The 23,416-nt window shown below is 36.4% G+C and overlaps 1 protein-coding gene across 3 annotated transcripts in view; it reads left to right on the forward strand.

The window, feature by feature from the left end:
• FAM117B (family with sequence similarity 117 member B) overlaps window positions 1-23,416 on the forward strand; it is a 72,615-nt gene that overhangs the window by 39,501 nt on the left and 9,698 nt on the right. For all 3 annotated transcript variants that reach the window (XM_027590526.2, XM_027590527.2, XM_027590528.2), the window contains exons 3-6: window positions 4,700-4,792; window positions 8,605-8,718; window positions 19,372-19,515; window positions 21,007-21,232. In XM_027590526.2, the coding sequence (XP_027446327.2) occupies window positions 4,700-4,792; window positions 8,605-8,718; window positions 19,372-19,515; window positions 21,007-21,232 (577 nt within the window). The remainder of the gene's footprint in view (window positions 1-4,699; window positions 4,793-8,604; window positions 8,719-19,371; window positions 19,516-21,006; window positions 21,233-23,416) is intronic.

The following is a 23,416-nucleotide window of genomic DNA, read 5'->3' on the forward strand; positions in this document are numbered from 1 at the left end:
GTGTGGTTGGATTATTTGACATTCTTTTGACTCAAAAGGTATTCTCTTCCCAACTTTCCTAACCACCTAGGCTTCTTTACCTTACTGGTGGCATGTATGAGTATGTGAATTTGTGACTCATGTGATTGGTGTCTGGTTTTCTTTACTATTTCTTTTGTTTGTTTTTTTTATTACATAAACCAGTCATCTTTTGCTTTTAAAAATCTTAATGTTATTTTCTCTTGGAACTTCTACGTTTCAGAGACTGTTTTCCCTCTTCAGGGGTTGATTTTGATTAAGAGCTTATTGTTTTTCCATTTTATGCACTGGCTTGAAATTGTAATCCAAGTTCAGAAACTATAAGATGGTCTCTTATTAAAACCTAATAAAATTAGGGGCTCCTGGGTGGCTCCATCAGTTAAATGTCTGCCTTCAGCTCAGGTCATGATCCCAGGGTTCTGGGTTCAAGCCCCACATCCGGCTCCCTGCTCAGCGGGGAGCCTGCTTCTCCCTCTCCCTCTGCCTGCCCTTCTCCTTGCCTGTGCTCTCTCTCTCTCTCACTCTCTCTCTGTCAAATGCATAAATAAAATCTTTTTAAAAAAAACCTAAGAAAATTAAATACTTAGTAAATTAGAGACTAAAATAATGTTGAATTACTGAAGATAGCTGTTTATAAGTTTAAACTTGTTTAGAGGTGGTTTTTTTTTTTGAAAGAATGATCTGGACTTTAAAAATAACTTTTATATATTTGATATAAGCAACACTACAATGTGTCTTAGTGTTATGAAATGAAAGTACTGAAGAGGTAGATCAGCTTTTTTTTAAAAAAAATTACTTTTTGAGGGGCGCCTGGGTGGCTCAGTCGGTTAAGCCGCTGCCTTCAGCTCAGGTCATGATCCCAGGGTCCTGGAATCAAGTCCCATATCGGGCTCCCCGCTCAGCGGAGAGCCTGCTTCTCCCTCTCCCTCTGCTGCTCTCCCTGCTTGTGCGCTCTTGTTCTCTCTGTCAGATAAATAAAATCTTTAAAAAAATTTTTTTTAAATTACTCTTTGAGTAACTCTTGCTATTTTGTATAAAACCTTGGTCCACTGGTTAAAATTGGTAATATTAAGAGGGAAGGAAAGTGTTAAAATCTTTTTTTTTTTTTTTTCCAGACCTAAATCTAATGACCTCTGTATAAGCTCTTTGGTTGGCTTCTCAGTAGCTTTGCCTTTCTTGGTTAAGCCTAGGATTCTGAAATAATCTAGATTTCTAGATATTTTACCACTTGACTGGTGTTCCTGTCCTTTTTTCACATTTTAGATCAGATTTCTTTAGGACAGTGACTCTCTCTGTTTTTTAAACAGGCTGGGCTATAGTATAATAAAATAGGATTATATCATGGAATCCTTTAAAACAAATACAGTTACTGTGTAACTCATTTTTTTTACCTACTAAAAATAATTTAGGAAAAACACCCCTGCTCTCAATAATGAACTTGCAGTGCCCTGTACTCTCTTCACTGATGCTTCTCACGTTTTCTATTTTATTTGGAATGCCTCCCCACCATTTGCTTGGATAACTTATACTCTAATGCTCATAGCAGCCTCCCCCCATCCCATAAAATCTTGCCTACCTCTTTCCCTGTCTTTCTGGTTCTGGGTTAGATGCCTTTCTTGGGGGGACCTCTTCATCACATGGTATCATAATTGGCTATTTGTCCTTTCTCTCCTAGAAAAAAACCTTTTGAGAATAAAAAGTGTGTTTCTTCCTTAACCCCAGTACCTAGTCCAGTGCCTGATGCATTGGCAGTAGATGCTTAATTAATAGTTTTCTGGTATACAGTGCAAGATTGAACAAAGTTGAAATGTACTTAATTAAAACTCAGTTTTACTTTTTATTAACATCTAAGTGGAACAAAGAAAGCAGTTGTCTTTTGAGTTAGGAGTTTAAAATTAGTGACTTTTGGTAAGTATTTTTTCCTGTTTGAATATCTTATAACTGAAATTAGCAAAGCTGTTTATTGCTCTTCATGCTTACTTTTATTTTTCTTAATACTCTTCTCATTATCTTTAATTTGTTCTTAACAAATCTATAGGAAGCTTTTATATTCCTTTGCTTTTCCTTGAGTTAAATTTTATACTTAATATATTTAGATTTCCCTAATTTTAAAAATCTTTTTATTGGAAAAAGTCTTACAGAAAAATTGTAAGAACAGTAGATTAAATACCAGTAGACTCTTCACGTATATTCACCAATAAACATTTTTATGTTTTTTCTTTATTTTTTGGTGCAGATATAATTGCTTTTGTTACTATTTACTAATCATTAGTAAGTTGCAGACATTCTGACTCTTCAAATACTTAAACGTGTATATGAACAAGGATTTAAATAAAAATTACCAAAGTGATTACCACATCCAGGAGATTTAACATCAATACAGTGCTTTTAAGTTTCCTCAATAATGTTCTCTGTAGTAATTTCTCCTGTAAGCCAGGATCTAGTCAAGAAGCATTTAGATGTTATGTTTTTTTTTTTAGTATCCTTTAATCTGAAACAGTTCCTTAGCTTTTCTTTGTCTTTCCTGACCTTGAAATTTTTTAAGAGTATAAGCCAGTATTTTTGTTGAGTATTGTCAACTTGAGTCTGTTTTTTCACAATTAGATTCAAGTTATTACATTTTTGGCAGGAATATTATATATGTGATGTGTATATATACTTCTACAATCTTGTTTTTTACTTACGGACATTGCTCCATCCATATAGAAAGATTGCTCCATCCATATAGAAAGATTCTCCCTTAAAAGTCCTGCCCCCACCCCCGTCCATATATAGAGAGGTATTGTTTTGAATAGGCTATACATTCATTTTTACAGTACAAAATTTAAGAGGTACAGAAGTATATACAGTGAAGGAAGGATCTTCCTTCCAATAGGCAGTCACTGTTACGTTTCTTTTGTTACTATGTATATTCTTCCAGAGATACTTTACATATGTGTATATTCTTTCTAGTGGCACTGGTTAAATGAAGTTGCTGTACATACTATAGTGAACCTTAAGTTTTTCACGTAACAATCTCACAGAGATTGTGAATTTCCTTACTCATTTTTTATAGCAGAATAAGTATTCTGTTGTAAAGACACACCATTATTTAACAAATCCTTTGTTTACATTGTTCTAATCTTTTACTTGTAAAAATAGTGCTACCGGGAATAATATGCGGTATTATTTTGTGCATAAAGATATATATTTTGTACATCTGCATGATAAATTACAAAAGAAGGTGAGTGAAACAGTATGTGCATTTGTAACTTTGACAGCAGTTGCTTAGTCCCCTTCCATAAAGGCTGTACTAATTTAATTTACACTTCACCAAAAATACAGGAAAGAGTATGATATCAAATTGCCCAGTCTCAGTGAAGTTTTAACTTAGATTTCTCTAACGGGTGAGATTGGGCATATTTTCACATACTAAGAACTCATTTGTATTTTTTTTTCCTAATACAGTGTCTTTAAATTCCGGATTTTGTATAACCACTAAGGATTTGCCATTTTTGAGGCTATATTTTGCAGATATCTAAATCAAGACTAGACATAGTGTAGAGGTTAAGATTATGAATTCCAGAGGCTTAGGTTTTTATCTTAGCTTTGCCACTTCTTAGCTGTGAGACATTAGGCAACTTATCAAGCTTCCTTATCTGCAGAACTTGTAGAGCTTCTCGTATATATTCAATCAGATAATACAGTGAAGACCTTTCACTGTACTTCCATAAAGCAAAGTGCCTAGCACATAATAAGATCACAGGAATGTTAGTTATTTTTTTTTTAAAGATTTTATTTATTTATTTGACAGAGAGAGACACAGAGAGAGAAGGAACACAAGCAGCAGGGGTGGGAGAGGGAGAAGCAGGCTTCCCGCCAAGCAGGGAGCCAGTGTGGGGCTTGATCCCAGGACCATCATGACCTGAGCTGAAGGCAGACACTTAACGACTGAGCCACCCAGGCGCCCCAGGAATGTTGGTTATTATTAGTATACATTTGTTCAATGAAATGCTATACTTATAATTATGTAAAAATAATAACTAAGAATTTATTAATAAAAATGAAGGAAATAGACTAAAATATTATAGTTAAAGTAACTGGTGCTGGAAGAATTTTGGGTCATTGTGTTTTTAAATATTCTAGTACTAAATTTTCTTTAATGGGAATGTATTGTATAATAGAAAAGTATATACTATTTTTAGAAATGAAACTGTTTTTCATATTTATTGAGATAAAACTGACATATACAGCACTGTATAAGTTTTTGTACAGCGTGACTTGGAATACATATATTATGAAGTGATTATCACAGTGAGTTTAGTTAACATCCATTACCTCATATAGTTAAATTTTTTTTTTCTTATGATGAGAACTTTTGGGATCTACTCTTTAACAGTTTTCAAATATACTATACCAGTAGTGTTAAGTATAGTCATCATATTATACATTACATCCCCAGTACTTATTTATCTTATAACTAGAAGTTTGCACCTTTAGACCACCTTCATCCAACTCCCCCTCTGGTGCCTCTGATAAGCACAAATCTGATTTCTTTTTCTCTGAGTTTGTTTTTTAGATTCCACATGTGAGATCATATGGTATTTGTCTTTCTCTGCCTGACTTATTTGAGCATAATGCCCTCAAGGTCTGTCCATCTTGTTGCAATTAACCTACCCCTTCCCTCTTTTTCCCATTATAGACAGAGAGTGCATGGGCCGAAGAATACTCTGAAAAGAAGAAAGGGTCTCACAAGCGTTCAGCATCGTGGGGCAGTACAGATCAACTTAAGGAGGTCAGGAAAATAATTCCAAAGAACTGGTGTGGAAGTTTGATCCCTTCCTTGCCTAGTTCCTTGAAGTTGTAGGCAACAAGGATTTGTCAGTTTCCATTGTTTTGTTCTGTGTTGTTTTTATTTTTTTGGTGGTTTTGTTTACCTGAAAAATAACAGAAAAATAGTTACTACATTGCTTGGATAAAGATTTGAATGGGGGAAATGTACACATTACTTACCAGATTATTTGGTTTTCTTTGTCCTTTTGTTTTATTAAATGAGTGTCCATACCTGTTAACATAACCTAAGTGTCAGATGTATAAAATTGTAATGATACAACAAATTCACATTTATTATTTCTATATATAATGGTAGTGTTTCTGAAATTCAGTAACCCAATACAACCAAGTTGATTATGGCCCCATGTTAATTACCATTTTCTGTGCTTATAATTATGATATTTGCACTTTACATATAATATAGAAATAAAGATTTACTCAAGGAATAATACAAGATATTGATTGAAATTGTATTTGTTATGTAAAGATTGTGTCTGTGAATGCATTTCATGGCTTGAATTGATTTTTTTTTCAATTGCGGGCTAGTCAACCTTTTTTTTTAAATTAACATATAATGTATTATTTGTTTCAGGGGTACAGGTCTGTGATTCATCAGTCTTACACAATTCACAGCACTCACCATTGTACATACCCTCCCCAGTGTTCATCACCCAGCCACCCCATCCCTCCCACCCCCGTCCACTCCAGCAACCCCCAGTTTGTTTCCTGAGATTAAGAGTCTCTAATGGTTTGTCTCCCTCTCTGGTTTCATCTTATTTCATTTTCCCCTCCCTTCCCCTATGATCCTCTCTCTTGTTTCTCAAATTCCTCATATCAGTGAGATCATATGATACTTGTCTTTCTCTGATTGACTTATTTCGCTTAGCATAATACCCTCTAGTTCCATCCATGTTGTTGCAAACAGCAAGATTTCATTTTTTGTTGGCTGCATAATATTCCTAGGTTTTGTGCGTACACACACACACACACACACACCTCGCATCTTCTTTATCCATTCATCTGTTGATGGACATCTAGGCTCTTTCCATAGTTTAGCTATTGTGGACATTGCTGCTATAAACATTGGGGTGCACATGCCCCTTTGGATTACTACATTTGTATCTTTGGGGTAAACACCCAGTAGTGCAATTGCTGGGTCGTGAGGTAGCTCTATTTTCAACTTTTTGAGGAACCTCCATACTGTTTTCCAGAGTGGCTGCACCAACTTGCATTCCCACCAACAGTATAGGAGGGTTCCCCTTTCTCCACATCCCCGCCAATATCTGTTGTTTCCTGACTTGTTAATTTTAGCCGTTCTGACTGGTGTGAGGTGGTATCTCATTGAGGTTTTGATTTGGATTTCCCTGATGCCGAGCAATGTTGAGCACTTTTTCATGTGTTTGTTGGCCATTTGGATGTCTTCTTTGCAGAAATGTCTGTTCATGTCTTCTGCCCATTTCTTGATTGGATTATTTGTTCTTTGGGTGTCAAGTTTGTTAAGTTCTTTGTAGATTTTGGATACTAGCCCTTTATCTGATACGTCATTTGCAAATATCTTCTCCCATTCTGTCTGTTGTCTTTTGGTTTTGTTGACTGTTTCCTTTGCTGTGCAGAAGCTTTTTATCTTGATGAAGTCCCAATAGTTCATTTTTGCCCTTGCTTCCCTTGCCTTTGGCGATGTTTCTAGAAAGAAGTTGCTGCGGCTGAGGTCGAAGAGGTTGCTGCCTGTGTTCTCCTCAAGGATTTTGATGGACTCCTGTCTCACATTTAGGTCTTTCATCCATTTTGAGTCTATTTTTGTGTGTGGTGTAAGGAAATGGTCCAGTTTCATTCTTCTGCACGTGGCTGTCCAATTTTCCCAACACCATTTGTTGAAGAGACTTTATTCCATTGAATTTACTTTCCTGCTTTGTCGAAGATTAGTTGACACTAGAGTTGAGGGTCCATTTCTGGGTTCTCTATTCTGTTCCATTGATCTGTGTGTCTGTTTTTATGCCAGTACCATACTGTCTTGATGATTACAGCTTTGTAATAGAACTTGAAGTCCAGACTTGTGATGCCACCAGGTTTGCTTTTCTTTTTAACATTCCTCTGGCTCTTTGGGGTCTTTTCTGGTTCCATACAAATTTTAGGATTATTTGTTCCATTTCTTTGAAAAAAGTTGATGGTATTTTGATAGGAATTTCATTCAATGTGTAGATTGCTCTAGGTAGCATAGACATTTTCACAATATTTGTTCTTCCAGTCCATGAGCATGGAACGTTTTTACACTTTGTGTTTTCCTCAGTTTCTTTCATGAGTATTCTTATAGTTTTCTGAGTACAGATCCTTTGCCTCTTTGGTTCGGTTTATTCATAGGTATCTTACGGTTTTGGGTGCAGTTGTAAAGGGGGTTGACTCCTTAATTTCTCTTTCTTCTGTCTTCTTGTTGGTGTATAGAAATGCAACTGATTTCTGTGCATTGATTTTATATCCTGCCACTGTACGGAATTCCTGTATGAGTTCTAGCAGTTTTGGGGTGGAATCTTTTGGGTTTTCACATAAAGTATCATATCGTCTGCAAAAAGTGAGAGTTTCACTTCTTTGCCAATTTGGATGCCTTTTATTCCTTTTTGTTGTCTGATTGCTGAGGCTAGGACTTCTAGTACTATGTTGAACAGCAGTGGTGATAGTGGGCATCCCTGCTGTGTTCCTAACCTTAGGGGAAAAGCTCTCAGTGTTTCCCCATTGAGAATGATATTCGCTGTGGGTTTTTCATAGATGGCTTTTATGATACTGAGATGTATTCCCTCTATCCCTACACTGTGAAGAGTTTTAAGCAAGAAACAATGCTGTACTTTGTCAAATGCTTTTTCTGCATCTATTGAGAGGATCATATGGTTCTTATCCTTTCTTTTATTAATGTATTGTATCACATTGATTGAATTGCGGCTGTTGAACCAGTCATGCAGCCCAGGAGTAAATCCCACTTGGTCGTGGTGAATAATCCTTTTAATGTACTGTTGGATCCTACTGGCTAGTATTTTGGTGAGAATTTTGCATCCATGTTCATCAGGGATATTGGTCTGTAGTTCTCCTTTTTGTTGGGGTCTTTGGTTTTGGAATCAAGGTAATGCTAGCCTCATAAAATCAGTTTGGGAGTTTTCCTTCCATTTCTATTTTTTGGAACAGTTTCAGAAGAATAGGTGTTAATTCTTCTTTAAATGTTTGGTAGAATTCCCCTGGGAAGCCATCTGGCCCTGGGCTCTTGTTTGCTGGGAGATTTTTGATTAAGGTTTCAATTTCCTTACTGGTTATGGGTCTATTCAGGTTTTCTGTTTCTCCTTGGTTCAGTTTTGGTAGTTTAAACTTGAATTGATTTTTAAATATTGTTTAATTTTTGGAGCTATTGAAGGTTAGGTGTTTAAAGAAATCTAAATAAAATGACTCATTTTTAGGACCATGGGAATAATTTTCATTATTTTTAAATTCTTTCTGACAGCTATAATGTAATTTATTCTAAGTGCTGAAAACTTCATTGGTTTAGTACTTGGGAAGCTTGAAGGCTCTGAACAGTGTTGGAACATAATTTTTGTCTCCAAAAGAAAGATACACATATGTGCACACATAATGTATGTGTATATATATAAATTTTGTACAATAAATCAGATTTTTTGACAGGGTTTTAAAAGTCAAAAGATTTATTAAGGGTGAATTTTACTGGTTCTTATTAAGCAAGGATGTTTTATGTAGCTTGGAAAACTCTGATGCACTTTTTATTTTTCCCCTTTTCAGATTGCAAAATTACGCCAGCAATTGCAGAGAAGTAAACACAGCAGTCGACATCATCGAGATAAAGAAAGACAGTCTCCATTTCATGGCAACCATGCAGCTATTAACCAGTGTCAGGTAGGAGCACAAATACCACAAAATCCAAACAAGGGATTTATTGTTTTCCTGGTGATATATTATTTTATAGGTAACTCTTCAGAACAAAAATGTCCAAAAGCATATTTGAAACAGTGATTAAATACTGAATCAGCCTTAATAAAAAAAAAAACTCGGAATACTGTCGATAAATGATACTTTCCTTTAGTGATCTGTGATTTGACTTTTAGAAGGCATAGCTAATTACATATTTTGATTTATCATATTTTTGTCTTTATCAATTCAGTATATTGAGGCAGAATAATAAGAGATATGCATTGGCTATAGAATCAGACCCTGGATGAACAACCTGTTCTCAGTCTCAATTTCCTCATCTGAAGATTAAGGATAATAATGATACACCTCACAAAATCTTTTGGTAGGGGAAAACCTTTAACTGCTTTGATTCCTTTATAGAACCCTATGAACTGCCCTTGATGGCATCCTTGGCAAAAAGAGCAAGAAAAAGTTTGCCAACCCCTTTTATAGGTCGATAGCTTCTGATAGCCAAGTATATGTGGATTTTTTTCAAGAGAAAGTGTAAGTAGAGGTATATATTTTTTCAAATTATTTTTGCCCTTAAATGTTGATACATGGGTCAAATTTGATTCCATAAATTTATAGTTTGGTTGTAGTTTCTGATAGCTTTTTTTCCATTTATAAGGTATTTTAATTATGAAATGTGAGTACATGCTAATACATTTAAAAACCTAAACCAATTGGTTTTATGTTTGGAGAAATAGAAAATGTAAAATTGACAAAAAAGAAAATAATTTGAATAGACTAATAACTGTCAAAATTGGAATACTAATTAAAAACCAAATTTCTTCACTTTCAAAAGGCTATAGACACAGGTAGCTTTATAGGTGAATTTGCCAACCTTCTACTCTAATTTATCCATTAATAATTTGTATGCATTTCTAAGGATAAGGCCACTTTTTATCTCCAAACTCATATTTTTATCCTCAGGTAGAATAGGGGTAAAGATTGAACCTCATTGAATTAAGTGTTATGTTTTAGGAGTTAGTTAAGTTTCTGAAGTGATTTTTTTAAACGTTGCATTAAAATTAGCAATTAAAGTAGTAAAATTAACCAAAATTTCTTTTTTTCCCCTCTTGTAAGTTGAATTTGTTTAATAACATTATTGGTGTTTGCACAAAGTTCATGTTTAACTCTAAAACATCTCTTCTCAGAAGGTAAGGACTAGAAAATAGAGTAACTTGAAAAATAAATTTATGTAACTTAAGTTTTGTACACTTGACACAGCAAACATCTTGAGTTTTCTGAGTGCTCATAGCCAACCAGAGGTGAAACACATGTGCATCATGATAGCTCTGACAGTGGTATTCATGTTTAATTGAAACTTTCAGACTCTGGAACATGAAAATATTACGAAGTTACGGATTTTGTTTTGTTTTAGTTGATTCTCTCTCTAGTGGAGAAAAGTACCCCACTTTGAGATTATGTACTTTTGAGGTCATTCCTCCATCCATGCAACATTTATTTAAATATCTATTGTATGGCTCATACTGTAGTACTCATTAGCGGGTTGCAGTGATACATATTGGGGCTTGCCCCCCACCAAGTCTCAGATAGATATAAGTAAAAAAATTATTACACAGTGTAATGAATGTGTTGGTAGTGTTTGGGAGAGTTTACACTGATACAGAAGGGGTATTATCCTTGGACTGGCTCTGGAGCCATCTATAAAGGCTTGTCAGAGAAAGTGCTATCTAAGCAGATCCCTGAAAGCTGATTTAACCAGTCTTCTAGAGGTGGAAGAAATCATGCCTCCAGGTAGGAATAATAGTAAGAGATTAGGCTAGAGTTAAATAGCAGCCAAACCTAAAAGTCTTCATGTCTCAGTTGTTAAGAAGTTTGGACTTTGTCCTAGAGCACCAGAGAACTTTTTTTTTTTTAAATGCAGGGGATTGATTTTAATAGTGGTTATTATAAGTTCAGAGTAGAGAATGAATTTGGAAGAGGACAAGATTAGAGGCAGGAAAACCATTTAAGAATAGGGTTTATAGGGAATCCTAGGTGGCTCAGTCGGTTAAGCATCTGCCTTCGGCTCAGGTCATGATCTTAGGGTCCTGGGATCGAGCCCCACATTGGGCTCCCTTAACAGTAGAGAGCCTGCTTCTCCCTCTCCCTCTGCTGCTCCCCCTGCTTGTACTCTCGCTCACTCTCTCGGATGGATGGATAGATAAAATATTAAAAAAAAAGAATAGGGTTTATAATCCAAGTAAGAAATGATGGTGACCTAAACTAAGGTAGAAGCTATGGTACTAGAGAGAATGGCCAAACCTGAATGATACTTAGAAAGCAGTAATTAATAGTTGAAGTCTATTAAGTGCTTACAATATGGCAAACACTCTACTCAGCATTTGTATGTATTATTAGCACTTAATCCTCATTTTTGAGGTTGGGTTTGTTACTGTCTTTGTTTTACAGACAAGGAAATTAAGGCCCAGAGAATTTAGGGATCTTGTTCTAGGTCATATGAGACAGAGCTAGTACTCTAACCCAGGCATTTTGACTTCAGATTCTGAGTTTTTAAAATCTGTGTTAGCTGATGATTGGTTAGAAGGGAATGATGGAGAGAGAGGAGTGAACGGGGAATGCCAATTCTAGCCTTTAAAACATGAGTTAAAAAAAATACATCCACCTACCTCACACCATGTACAAAAGTAACTTAAAATGGATCAAAGACCTAAATGTAAGAGCTAATACTAAAAGCTCTTAGATGAAAACACAGGCATAAATGTGGGGTTGGATTAGGCTGTGGTTTGTTAGGCATGACACCAAAAGTACAAAGAAAAAGTAGATAAATTGGATTTTATCAAAATTAAAAACCTTTGTGCTTCAAAGGACACTACCAAAAAAGTGAAAATATAACCGACAAAATAGAAGATATTTGCAAATCATGTTATTTGATAAAGCACTTGTATCTAGAATATATACAGAATTCTTGTGGCTCAGTAATAAAAAGATAACCCAATTTTAAAAATGAGCACAGGTTCTAAATAGAGAGTTCTCCAAAGAAGATATGCAATTTGCCACTAAGCACCTGAAAAAGATGCCCACCATCATTCCCTGTTCAATAGAGAAATGAAATTAAGAATTCCAGTGAGATAGTACTTTATACGTACTAGGATGGCTAAAATTAAAAAGACTGCTAAGTGTTGGAGAGGATGTGGAGACATTGGAACCCTTAACATATTGCTGATAGGAATTTAAAGTGGTGCAGCCACTTTGGAAGATAGTCTGGCAGTTTCTCAGAAAGGCTGAACATAGGGTTACCATATGACTCAGCACTTCCTCTCCAAGGTATGTACCCAAGAGAATTGAAAACATATGTTCACATAAAAACTTGTACACACGGGCACCTGGGTGGCTCAGTTGGTTGAGTGGTCTGACTCTTGATTTCAGCTCAGGTCATGGTCTCATGGGTTGGGATTGAGCCCAGTATCGGGCTCCGGCACTTGAGATTCTCTCCCTCACTCTCTCTCTCCCTCTTCCCTAACCCCTGCTCATGCATGCTGTCTCTGTCTCTAAAATAAATAAAGGTAGGGGTGCCTGGGTGGCTTAGTCAGTTAAGCGTCTGCCTTCAGCTCAGTGGGGAGCCTGCTTCTACCTCTTTCCCTCCTCCCTGCTTGTGCTCTTTCTCACACTCTCTCTCAAATAAGTAAATAAAATCTTTAAAATAAATAAATCTTAAAAAAAAACCAACTTGTACACAAATGTTCATAGCAGCATGGTTCATAAAATTTGGAAACAACCCAGAAGTTTATCAACCGGTGAATGGATAAATAAAATGTAGTGTATCCTACAGTGGAATATTATCCAGCCATAAAAAGGGAGTACTGATACATGCCACAGCATGGGGGAACCTTGAGAATATTACGCCAAGTGAAAGAACCCAGACGCAAAAGAACACATATGATTCCCCCATAAATGTCCAGAATAGGCAAACCTGAAGAGACACTTTATAGATTGGTGGTGAGGAGGCTTGGGTGGAAATGGAGTGACTGCTAATAGGTGAGGGATTTTTTTTAGTGTGCTTCTAAAATTAATTGTAATGGGGTGCCTGGGTGGCTTAGATGGTTAAGCATCTGCCTTCACCTCGGGTCATGATCCCAGAGTCCTGGGATCGAGCCCCATGTCCAGTTCCTGGCTCAGCAGGGAACCTGCTTCTCCCTCTCCCTCTGCCTCTCCGCCTGCTCATGCACTCTCTCTCTCTCTCTATCTCTGTGTCTCAAATGAATAAATAAAAAAAAATTCTTTAAAATTAATTGTAATGGTTGTACATCTCTGTTCAATAATCATTAAAAAAGCAAAAGTTTTACACTTTAATTGGGTGAATGGTATGGTATTGTAAATTATATTTCATAAGCTCTTATAAAAAACACCTACCAACCAACATTAAAAACAAATACATAAAATACAAATATGTTTGTCTAGAAATTAGATGATATGGTAGAAACCAAAAAGTAAACTAGGAGGTCATATAACAGTATAGAGAGTGAGTACAGGTGCTCTGAAGTCAGACTGGTTTAGCTTAGATCTGAGTCCTGCCACTTGCTAACTGTATGAAGTTCCTCAGGTTCTTTGCATTATAATATCTGTTGTGTTGTCCTAAGGATTAAATGGGATAGAATATTATAAAACAATGCGATTCTTGGTGCATAATAATTGCTTAGTAAATCTTAGGCTGTTTGAGGTAGGACCTAAAATAAACGAAGTAATGAGCCAGTTGGGTTTTCAGCAGGTTTTTCTGCCAATTTCATAGTGAACTTATTTTTTAAAGCTTTTATTTTTTTAAAAAATTTTGGACTATATTTTGTTTTAATTTATTTTTATTTTTTTAAAGTAATCTCTACACCCAGCATGGGGCTCGAACTCAACTGCAAGATCAAGAGTTGCGCTCTACTGACGGAGCCAGCCGGGTGCCCCAAGCTTTTATTATTAAAAGTATTTAGGGGCACCTGGGTGGCTCAGTCGTTAAGCGTCTGCCTTCGGCTCAGGTCATGATCCCAGGGTCCTGGGATCGAGCCCTGCATCGGGCTCCCTGCTCGGTGGGAAGCCTGCTTCTCCCTCTCCCACTCCCCCTGCTTGTGTTCCCTCTCTTGCTGTGTGTCTCTCTGTCAAATAAATAAATAAAATCTTTAAAAAAAATAAAAGTATTTATATGCTTATTACAGAAATTTTAGAAACAAAAAATACCAAATAGAAAAATTATATCTTAATAAAAGTGTTATTTTTTTAAAAAATCAAAAGAATCATCCAGAGTCTCATCCTGTAAAGACATTTTCTTCTTTTTTTCTTTGCATTTCTTGTTGAGATCATACCATATTTTCTTCTTTATATATTTTTTTTTTTTTGGTATTTAACATGGAAAAATGTTACTACAAATGCTTCAGGAATATTTTTAATATTTAACAATCTGTAGAGCATCTCCCAAGTTTCGGCCATTTAGTTGGGTCAAGTATCTGTGTGTGCTTAAAGCTTTTTCTATATTTTTACTTTTCTAGGGATAGATTTTCCATTATTTGGTTAAGAACTTTGATATTTTGGGGGAGGAGTCTTTGACTTTTCTCTTGGGCTTTCCAAGTTATTAAAATTTTTTGTTTGTATTTCATGATAATGTAGGTTACTTTTACTGGGGAAATTCCTTTAGTATTCCTTAACAATCAAGGGACAGTATTGCTCTTCTGATAGTACTATAGTCCACAACCACTAGTTAACAAAAGGTCTTTTTCTTGGGCTTACAATGGATTTATTACAGTTAGAAAAGAATTCTCACATACTTTTTTGAGTGGTTCTTTCCCTGGAAAATCAGGGGGGGAATTATTTGTTATGAGGAATAAATGCTGCCAAGTTTCTTAGAAGAGAATCTTTCACATTTCATTGGTTTCCAAAATTGACAAAGCCCTCAGATGCTTAAAATGTCATATTTTTAAGGAGTATTTCAAGAAATACTCTCATTAGAAAATATAGCCAACACATTTCAGAATTGTTTAGGGATTAGAATCAGATGTTAGAAACAGAGGAGTGGGAGATGCTGGCATCTTCACAGCCACATAAAATAATTTAGAGGTGAGAATTAAAATATCATGCAGGTGTTTTCTGGCTGTTTGTTAACAGCCTCAAGCAAGAAAGGCCTCCCCTAGGATTTTCTTACTTTATACGGGCTGTGGACACTATAGTTTTGTAGCAGCCTAGGTGGGTTTGAGAGCAAAGGGATGGTGAAATGTAGAAAAGGATGGATGGAAATGTAGAAAAGGAAAAAACTTATTTTCATCTGAGGAATCAGGGGCATTGCACCTTAAAAATGAAATTGCTGCTCTGCACTGGAATCTTCATATGCCGGGAAGTGATTGCTGTTCTTAAATTTTTAAAGATCTTACCACTTAGAAATCAAAAGAGTAGGTACTTCTGCCACGTCCTTTATTAAAGAGTACCACTGCAGTTTAGAAGAACTAAGGCGGATACCAGCTGAGAACAGTGACTGCTGGAGGACAGAACGAAAGTAATGGGGACAGGGCAAGAGGGATCAGGGCCACGCGGAAGCCCCGATGTGTTCTAAATTTTTTTTCTTTTCTTTTCTTTTTTTTTAACCATTGTAGACATCAGTTTTCCCCTCCCTTTTGTTATGTTGGGCTCATATTTGTTATATTCTGGCACATATTTCTCTCCTAGATCTATGTTGAATTGCTGACCAGATCTTTTTCTATCCTACTTGCCTCTCAAGGCACATTTTTCTTCCTTTGAAAATTTAACTCTGTATTTCTTTTCCCTATTCAGCTACTGCTTGAGTGGGTATTCTTCCCATCTTTCCTATCTCTCTCTTGTGCGCAGTCTTACCTCCACACTTTGAAACAGGTATTTAAGTTGTAATATAGATTGATCTTAGAAGATTCAGTAGTGGCCAAACCTTTGGGTGATCTTTTCTTTCTTTATTGGCTAACTCTCAGTTTTTAGACAGAATTTGATCTTGTTCTATTTTTCAAGATTTTTTTATTAGAGCGCGTGCGCGCGAGAGAAAATGAGTTGAGGGGAACAGAGGCAGAGGGACAAGCTGACTCCCTGCTCACCAAGGAGCCCAACGTGGGGCTCCATCCCAGGCCCCTGGGATCATGACCCAAGCCAAGGGCAGACGCTTAACTACTGAGCCACCCAGGGGCCCCAGGCAGAATTTGATCTTTAAACAGTAATGTATATAGACATACGGAGAATGTAAATGGAAAAATAAATCCTTATAATGGAGATTAATTAAAACCCTTAATTGATTGGAAAATATTCTGATTTGAAGAGAAAGAAACAAAAGTTGAGAAAATAGGAGGTCCTTGTTCTTGATGTTTCCAAAGGATAGATCTTAGAAGAGAGATTTACCTTAATACAGTGAAGAACTTTTAATCTTTCAGTGCTGTCTAAAGATGATCTCTGTTATTATGATAACTCACTTATAGTTGCATATACTGATTTATATTTAGAAATACAAATTATATTACAGAAACATGTATAGATATGGGAAAAATAAATTATACACACATGCACATAAAATTCCCTAAGAGTCCTTGAAATGAAGCATGAAAGTTTAAGTATAATCATTTTTTAAAAATTTTTAGATATTTTATTTTTTTTAATTTTTTTTTAATTTTTAGATATTTTAGAGTATGGTTTATGTGAGGAATGAAATCAGAAGCCTGTTACCTTCTACTTCTGGAACAGTAATAGTGTGTTTAATGAAGAAAATCTTTCCTAGGCAGCTTGAGTGGATTACTTTTCTTCTAATTATATAACTAGTTAAATTAATTATAGTTGAACCTTTGCTTCATTTACTTAAAATGCTCTGTTGACCTTAGGGAAGTGGCAGTTTTCTTTCTTTTCCTTCTTTTCTTTCCTTTGCTTTAAATAGACTAAACTATTGTTAAATACTTGCTGCTCTTTAGATGATACTTGAGAAAAGCCTACCAGCTGTGTAGGGCATGACTTCTTAGCTACCTTGACAAGCAGTAACTAGATGTACAGTTGGTTATGATACTGGCAGGTTTCTGTGTATGTGCGTTTCCCAGCATAATAGCCAGAAAACTTAAGCTTTCTGTTCTGAAGATACTTATAGTTCTAAATCCAAGAAGGTCAACATTTTGCAAAAACCTTGTCAGAGCATCCTTCCCTTCTGGTCTCCTTCTTCATTTCAGTAACTTAACAGTTATAAACCAAATGCCATATCTGAAAATGGCATCCAGTGCAAGCTATTACTTTTTTTGTGACATTCAGAAAAGGAAATTAAGCTTAGAGTTGAAAAAAAAAAAAAAAACCTATTTGTTAAATATGTACTAAGTCCTGAGATCTTTCTTGGTCTGCCATTATTTCCTGACACGGGGAGAGTTCAGGCATAGGTAGGATGAGTGCATGACAGAAATGTTCTAATATGCTCTCCACTACAGGCTCATGAGCTGTAGATTTCTTTTAACCTCTAACTGCTTTAGCCTGAATCCATTTCCTGTCACCTCACGGTTTCCTTTCTTATATGGGATCAGGTCCCCATTCTTCTGTAACCTTAATTACTTCCTTACAGCCCCCAGCTCCAAAATAATAGCCACGTTGGGGTTAGAGATTTTTAAAAGGGGACGCAGACATTGTTCATAGCACCAGCCTTGTTGAATAAGCCTCATGTCTGATCTAGACTCTTTTAGGCGGTGGCGATAAGGAGATGCCTAAGAGGCAACATTGCTTCATTATTCTTGGGCCCCTGAGTCTCACTTTCTCTGCATGTAACCTGGGGAACACTGCAACCACCTCAGAGAGTGGTTCTGAAAATGACAGAGGACCTGTGGTGTTTGGCCCATGGTGGATGGATGCTCTATAAATGGTAGCTACAACGTATTTTGTGTCTTCCCTATTAGGTATTTTATTCTTAAAATAATTTCTTGTCTTTTCACAGTCTTTTTCAGGTATTATTTTCTTCTAGTAGTATCTTTTCATTTTCCCCCTTTTTAGTCCCTCTGTTCCCCAATATTCTCTCCATACCCTCAAGCTTCCCATGTTACTATTCCCTTTGCACTTCCATCTCTTCTTTCTGTCCACTCCAGATTGAAGCTTCCTCTTGGCTTTTTTCCTCACAAACTTTCCAAGGATGGAAATTTGCCTTTTCTAAAGATTGTTGTGTTATGCTTATTTTTAGAAGTTTTTATTTATAAATTTTTATTTATAAATATTTATAAATTTTATTTATAAAATTTTATTTATAAATTTTAATTTATAAAAATTTTTATTATTTATAAAATTTTTAATTTTTTTATTTATTTTATTATATTACAATAAATAAATATTTTTATTTACAGAAGAGGAGAAATACAGGTTTAACACGAAGTTTCTATATCATACAACAGGGTTGTATCCACTGAATGGAAACTAGTGATGCTTGGCAGCCCTGTTACCTTTGTCTCCTTGCCCACCTTCCCCTGAAAGAGGTTTTTCAAAGAAACCCCCCTAAATGAAGAATCACATTTCTTTACTAGATAGCAGGACAGTAAGTGCGATGATCTTCTGGCACGCTGTTGCTATTAACTTTAGCAGATAACTCTATCATTCTTGTTTCATATTTTACTTTGAGCTATCTTGTCAGGAAATCATGTTTTATCCTTTAATTATGTAATCAGTTATTTCTTTTCAAAAGTAATGCTGTGCCAGTGGAAAAAGAGGAAAATGAATTATATCTTTTTTCCCTTAACATATTAAAATCATCACAGGGAAGTTATGCTCATTTCTACAATCTTGCTGCTATATGTGGACTTTGAGACTGATTTTGTTTTTTCCAACCAAAATATTTTTTCTGTTTTTTAAGACTTTATTTATTTATTTGTTTGTTTGTTTGTTTGACAGAGACAGCGAGAGCAAGAACACAAGCAGGGGGAGTGGGAGAGGGAGAAGCAGGCTTCCTGCTGAGCAGGGAGCCCTGTGTGGGGCTCCATCGCAGGACCCTGGGATCATGACCTGAGCTGAAGGCAGACACTTAATGACTAAGCCACCCAGGCGCCCCCAAAATATTTTTTTCTGATAAATCACCTTTTAAAAAACTTTTTCCCGGGGAGAAAGAACTTTTTCCCCTGCACCGGTCTCCCTGCTCGGCGGGAAACCTGCTTCTCCCTCTCCCACTCCCCCTGCTTGTGTTTCCTCTCTCGCTATGTCTCTCTCTGTCAAATAAATAAATAAAACCTTTAAAAAAAACAAAAAACTTTTTCCCTGGACTATAGATAATTGTGACACTGGAGGACTTTTTAAGTTATGTTCTAAAATCTGAACTCTATTACAGTCATAAAAGAATTTTTGATACTGACATTCTTTAGTATTTCCCTTTATCCATTTAGTATTCCTCTCTTTACAGTCCTCATAGATGTGAATAAACTTCTAAATTCTACCTTGCTTGTCTGGAGTTTTGGCTTTAAATTATATTTTGTGTATACCAAAGAGCATGTTTGATGGTTACTCACGCTTTTTGTGAGGCCTGTAAACTTAATTTTGATTTATTTTAGTTATGCATGTCAATGGGAAGTATGCTTCAAACTAGAGAATTTAAAGGAAACATATTAAAGCTTTCTTCTCCCTCCTCCACTGCTTTTTCTTCAGGCTCCTGTTCCAAAGAGTGCACTTATTCCAGTAATTCCCATCACCAAATCAACAGGCTCCCGGTTCCGGAATAGTGTGGAAGGATTGAATCAGGAGATTGAAATAATCATTAAAGAGACTGGGGAAAAGGAAGAACAACTTATAGTAAGTAATTCTGTATCTTAAAATTGTCCTTACACATTAACTATTCTAATTATTTAAAAAGTTACAATTTCAGTTTCCATATTTACTTATGTTCCTTCCTCGTTGAGAGACAATGAAAATATGTCTCTCTTGAAAAACTTTTATCTTAGCAAGTGAATGAAAAGTTGTCATTTCTTTGCATCTCATAGACACAACTGATATGACTTAAATTTAGGTCCTTGAACAGAAACTACTTTTTGTTTATACATATTTAAAAATCACTAGACAGGTGATACACTTCTCATTTGCTATAACTCCATGTAACAAAAGTTTAGATTCCAAATTTGTTGGGAGGGAGGGATATGACTTCAAATACTTTCTAAGCATGAATCTTCCTGTTCCTTATTGTTTGATTGGTTGGCTTTATGATCATGAAGTGTAGTTCTGCTTACCTTTAATACACATAAGACACCGGGCACCTGGGAGGCTCAGTTGTTAAGTGTCTGCCTTCGGCTCAGGTCAGGATCCCGGGTCCTGGGATTGAGCCCTGCATCCAGCTCCCTTCTCAATGAGAAGCCTGCTTCTCCCTCTCCCTCTGCCTCTCTCTCTCTCAAATAAAATCTTAAAAAAAAAAACAAAAACATATCAGATATAAGAATGATTCCTATGTAAGACACAGAAAATTCCTTTTTATATTTAAAAGCATGTCACAGAGTATATTTAAGCTTTCATTCTTCAGTGAAAGAGGAATTGGGGAGTTTAAGTAGTTATTGATGCTTAAGATATCCTCTCCATGAAGATTAAAGGTTGGTTTAGCTTAGAAAAACACAGCTCCCATACCCTCTTGTCTTGTCCATCCTGCAGGATGGGAGTAACCTCCTGATGTCATAAAGGTAAATGAACCAAAGGTGTACAGGGAGCTGGTTTTCCTGCCAAGTGAGCCACACAAGATTTCCTCTGAATGTTCTTGATTTCCCCCTATAATTACCATTGCTACCATTAACCTTTCCCTTATTAAGGAAGGTTTCTTTGGAAAAACTCTTTCAGGGGGATGTATGTGGGCAGAGGGAGAAAGTAACAGGACCTGTCATCAAGTATCACTGGTTCACGCAATGGATAACCTTCTCTTCTGATATGGAACTTAGGGTTACACCTAGATTTCTCCTCTTTTCTCTTTTGCCGTGGCAGTTCTTTACAAGCTTAAAAATAGTTAGCACATGATAACTAATTCATTACAATTGATCACTCAGCGAGCATTGACCACCTGTCTTGGGCCTAACCCTGGGAATACAGGGTCTTTGCATATGCTGCTCATTGTTTGGCAGGGCAGTCATATTAGACAGGGATGTCACTTATGGAGCAACACAAAGGCTTTTTTCTCGTCAGGCCTAATGGGGCATTTCTGATCTGTGAGTCATCTGGCACAATAGGGGAAGGTTGATTTTGGGTGCTTTTCTGGTGAATTTTGAAATCGATGATAAATACGCGTATGTTTTTAAAATTTTATCACAGCCACAAGATATTCCAGATGGCCATCGTGCACCTCCCCCCCTCGTCCAGAGAAGTAGCAGCACACGCAGCATCGACACGCAGACCCCTGGTGGGGCAGACAGGGGGAGCAACAATAGCAGCCGCTCTCAGTCTGTGTCCCCCACATCATTCCTCACCATCTCAAACGAAGGTAGCGAAGAGAGCCCTTGTTCAGCTGATGACCTGCTTGTTGATCCCAGGGATAAAGGTACAATGCGGGGGGAGTCTGTTACCAGAGAAATGAGCACAGCACCACCTATTGTATTCATTCTGTTCATTTTGTAGTAGAACACATACACTTAAGGCAACTAAGGTAATTACTTTGACATACGTTCTTAACATAGATTTTTAAAATTGAAGTACAAAACAGTAAGTTTTACTATAGTGCTCAAGTGATGGTCTAGTGTGGATTTATGGACTTCTGTTTGTACCTTTTTTTTTTCCTTTTTCTTCACTTGTTAATGCAAGTTCCTTATTAGTGAGAAACATTCTTTTTGGTATAAATGAACATTTGTCTTGAAAAGCACTTTGTTCTCTTTCACCTTAGTTGTCTTGTTTTTACTACCTTAGTATTTTTAATTGAACTTGAAACCTTCAAAGTAATGTTTTTTAGAATCACTTCTTGTGAAATTTCTAACAAGAATTAAGCTGATTTATGTTAATGCAAGATGAGTATTGAAGGCAAGCCTATATAGTAAAAGGTTGGAAGGCTTACTTACAGTACTAAACTACCTATGCAACTTAAAAGATAATTTGGAGACTTAAGCTGTTTGAATATTAATTACTAATGTTCTTGACTTTTAAAACAAACATGACCTGTCATTTGTCTATATCAGGACAATATTTTGTTAGCCTAATCCAAGTTACTCTGTGTACTTGAGAGCAATAATACATTTGTAAATTCTGCAGCTCAGTTTAGTAGTAATTTATTGAGAACCTACTACTCACAAGTGTGTTGAATGTCCTAAAAAGTTACAATTGGTCATTACCATCAATCATCTAAATTATTGAGACTGTAACAACTGAAAAGAATGTAAGATTTCCTGAAGAAGTCAGTTAAAGCTGTGGGCAGTTGTAAATATTGTTGGAACCCTTTTTTACCAGCTTCTAGGTTAAGTAAAATATGACTATTCCAACACCCTCCACCAATTAAATCACAACCCCTGGGGGTTGGATACAGGTACCAATAGTTTTTAATGCTCTCAGGTGATTCCGGTGTGCACCGAGGTCGGACACTCAACAGAATTAAATCCTTTGGTTGGGCTGTGTGTTTCTTATCAGGAATCAGCATAATTAACTACTACTTATTGTTAGGATTAAAAGGAATGGTAAATGCAAACATGTTAGCACAGCTCCTGGTACTTAGTGCTCAATCAAATGTAACACTGCCCCCCCCCTTTAAAAAAACATGGCTGTTAAAATCTGCCCCTTGTTTCCCATACTTTCTACTTTTACTTCAGTAACAAGTTGGAACTCCGTGAATTTTGTGTAATGCTTTATTTGACTTTAGGAGATTGGTGACTGGTTAGCTTCTCTGAATTTCTTTTATAAGAAAACAGGGCTACAGTGCTACTGCCCGCAAAGAAAATTTGTAGCTTAGTTGACACAGACTGAAAATTTAGAACACTTAGGTAACATATCAGGAATTTTAAGTTAATGTAGTAGAAACTGAGGATATCAACACTGAACAGGAATGCCAGAGTTAAAGAAGTATTTGCTTTGATAGGGTGATTTTGGAAAGATTTTAAAACTTCGAGCTAGACTTTGAAGGAAGTTTTGGCAAATGAATAGAGATGGACCTCTTAAGTAAGGAGAAGCCTTTGGCGTACAGTGCAAGATGGCTCCTGACCGCTGGAGCAAAGATTGTAACTTAGAGGAGCAGAGAAATCAAATTGAGAAATTCTGAAGGGTGGGCCGGGAGTAAATGATAAGCAACCAGTGAAGAGCCATCTCAGTTACATTTACTGGGAAGAAAGGAACTGGCATTTGAGTCTGATTGCTGGGTATATATCAGAAATAAGGGAGCAAGGGGCGCCTGGGTGGCTCAGTCGTTAAGCGTCTGCCTTCGGCTCAGGTCATGATCCCAGGGTCCTGGGATCGAGCCCCACATCAGGCTCCCTGCTCAGTGGGGAGCCTGCTTCTCCCTCTCCCTCGCCCGTGCTTGTGTTCCCTCTCTCGCTGTGTGTCTCCCTGTAAAATAAATAAATAAAATCTTTAAAAAAAAAAAAAGAAATAAGGGAGCAAGATATCAGTGTTAAGTGCCATGAATTAAGTGAGATAGACCTAAGCTGTAGTAATTGCAAGTGGAAAAGAAATAAAATTTTTTTGTTTATGCATTTATTTAGCAAACATTAATTATCTGCTCTTTAGCAGGTATTGTGCCAGATCTTGG

Source organism: Zalophus californianus, chromosome 3, assembly GCF_009762305.2.
Source record: "Zalophus californianus isolate mZalCal1 chromosome 3, mZalCal1.pri.v2, whole genome shotgun sequence".
In the NCBI taxonomy this organism is placed as follows: Eukaryota; Metazoa; Chordata; class Mammalia; order Carnivora; family Otariidae; genus Zalophus; species Zalophus californianus.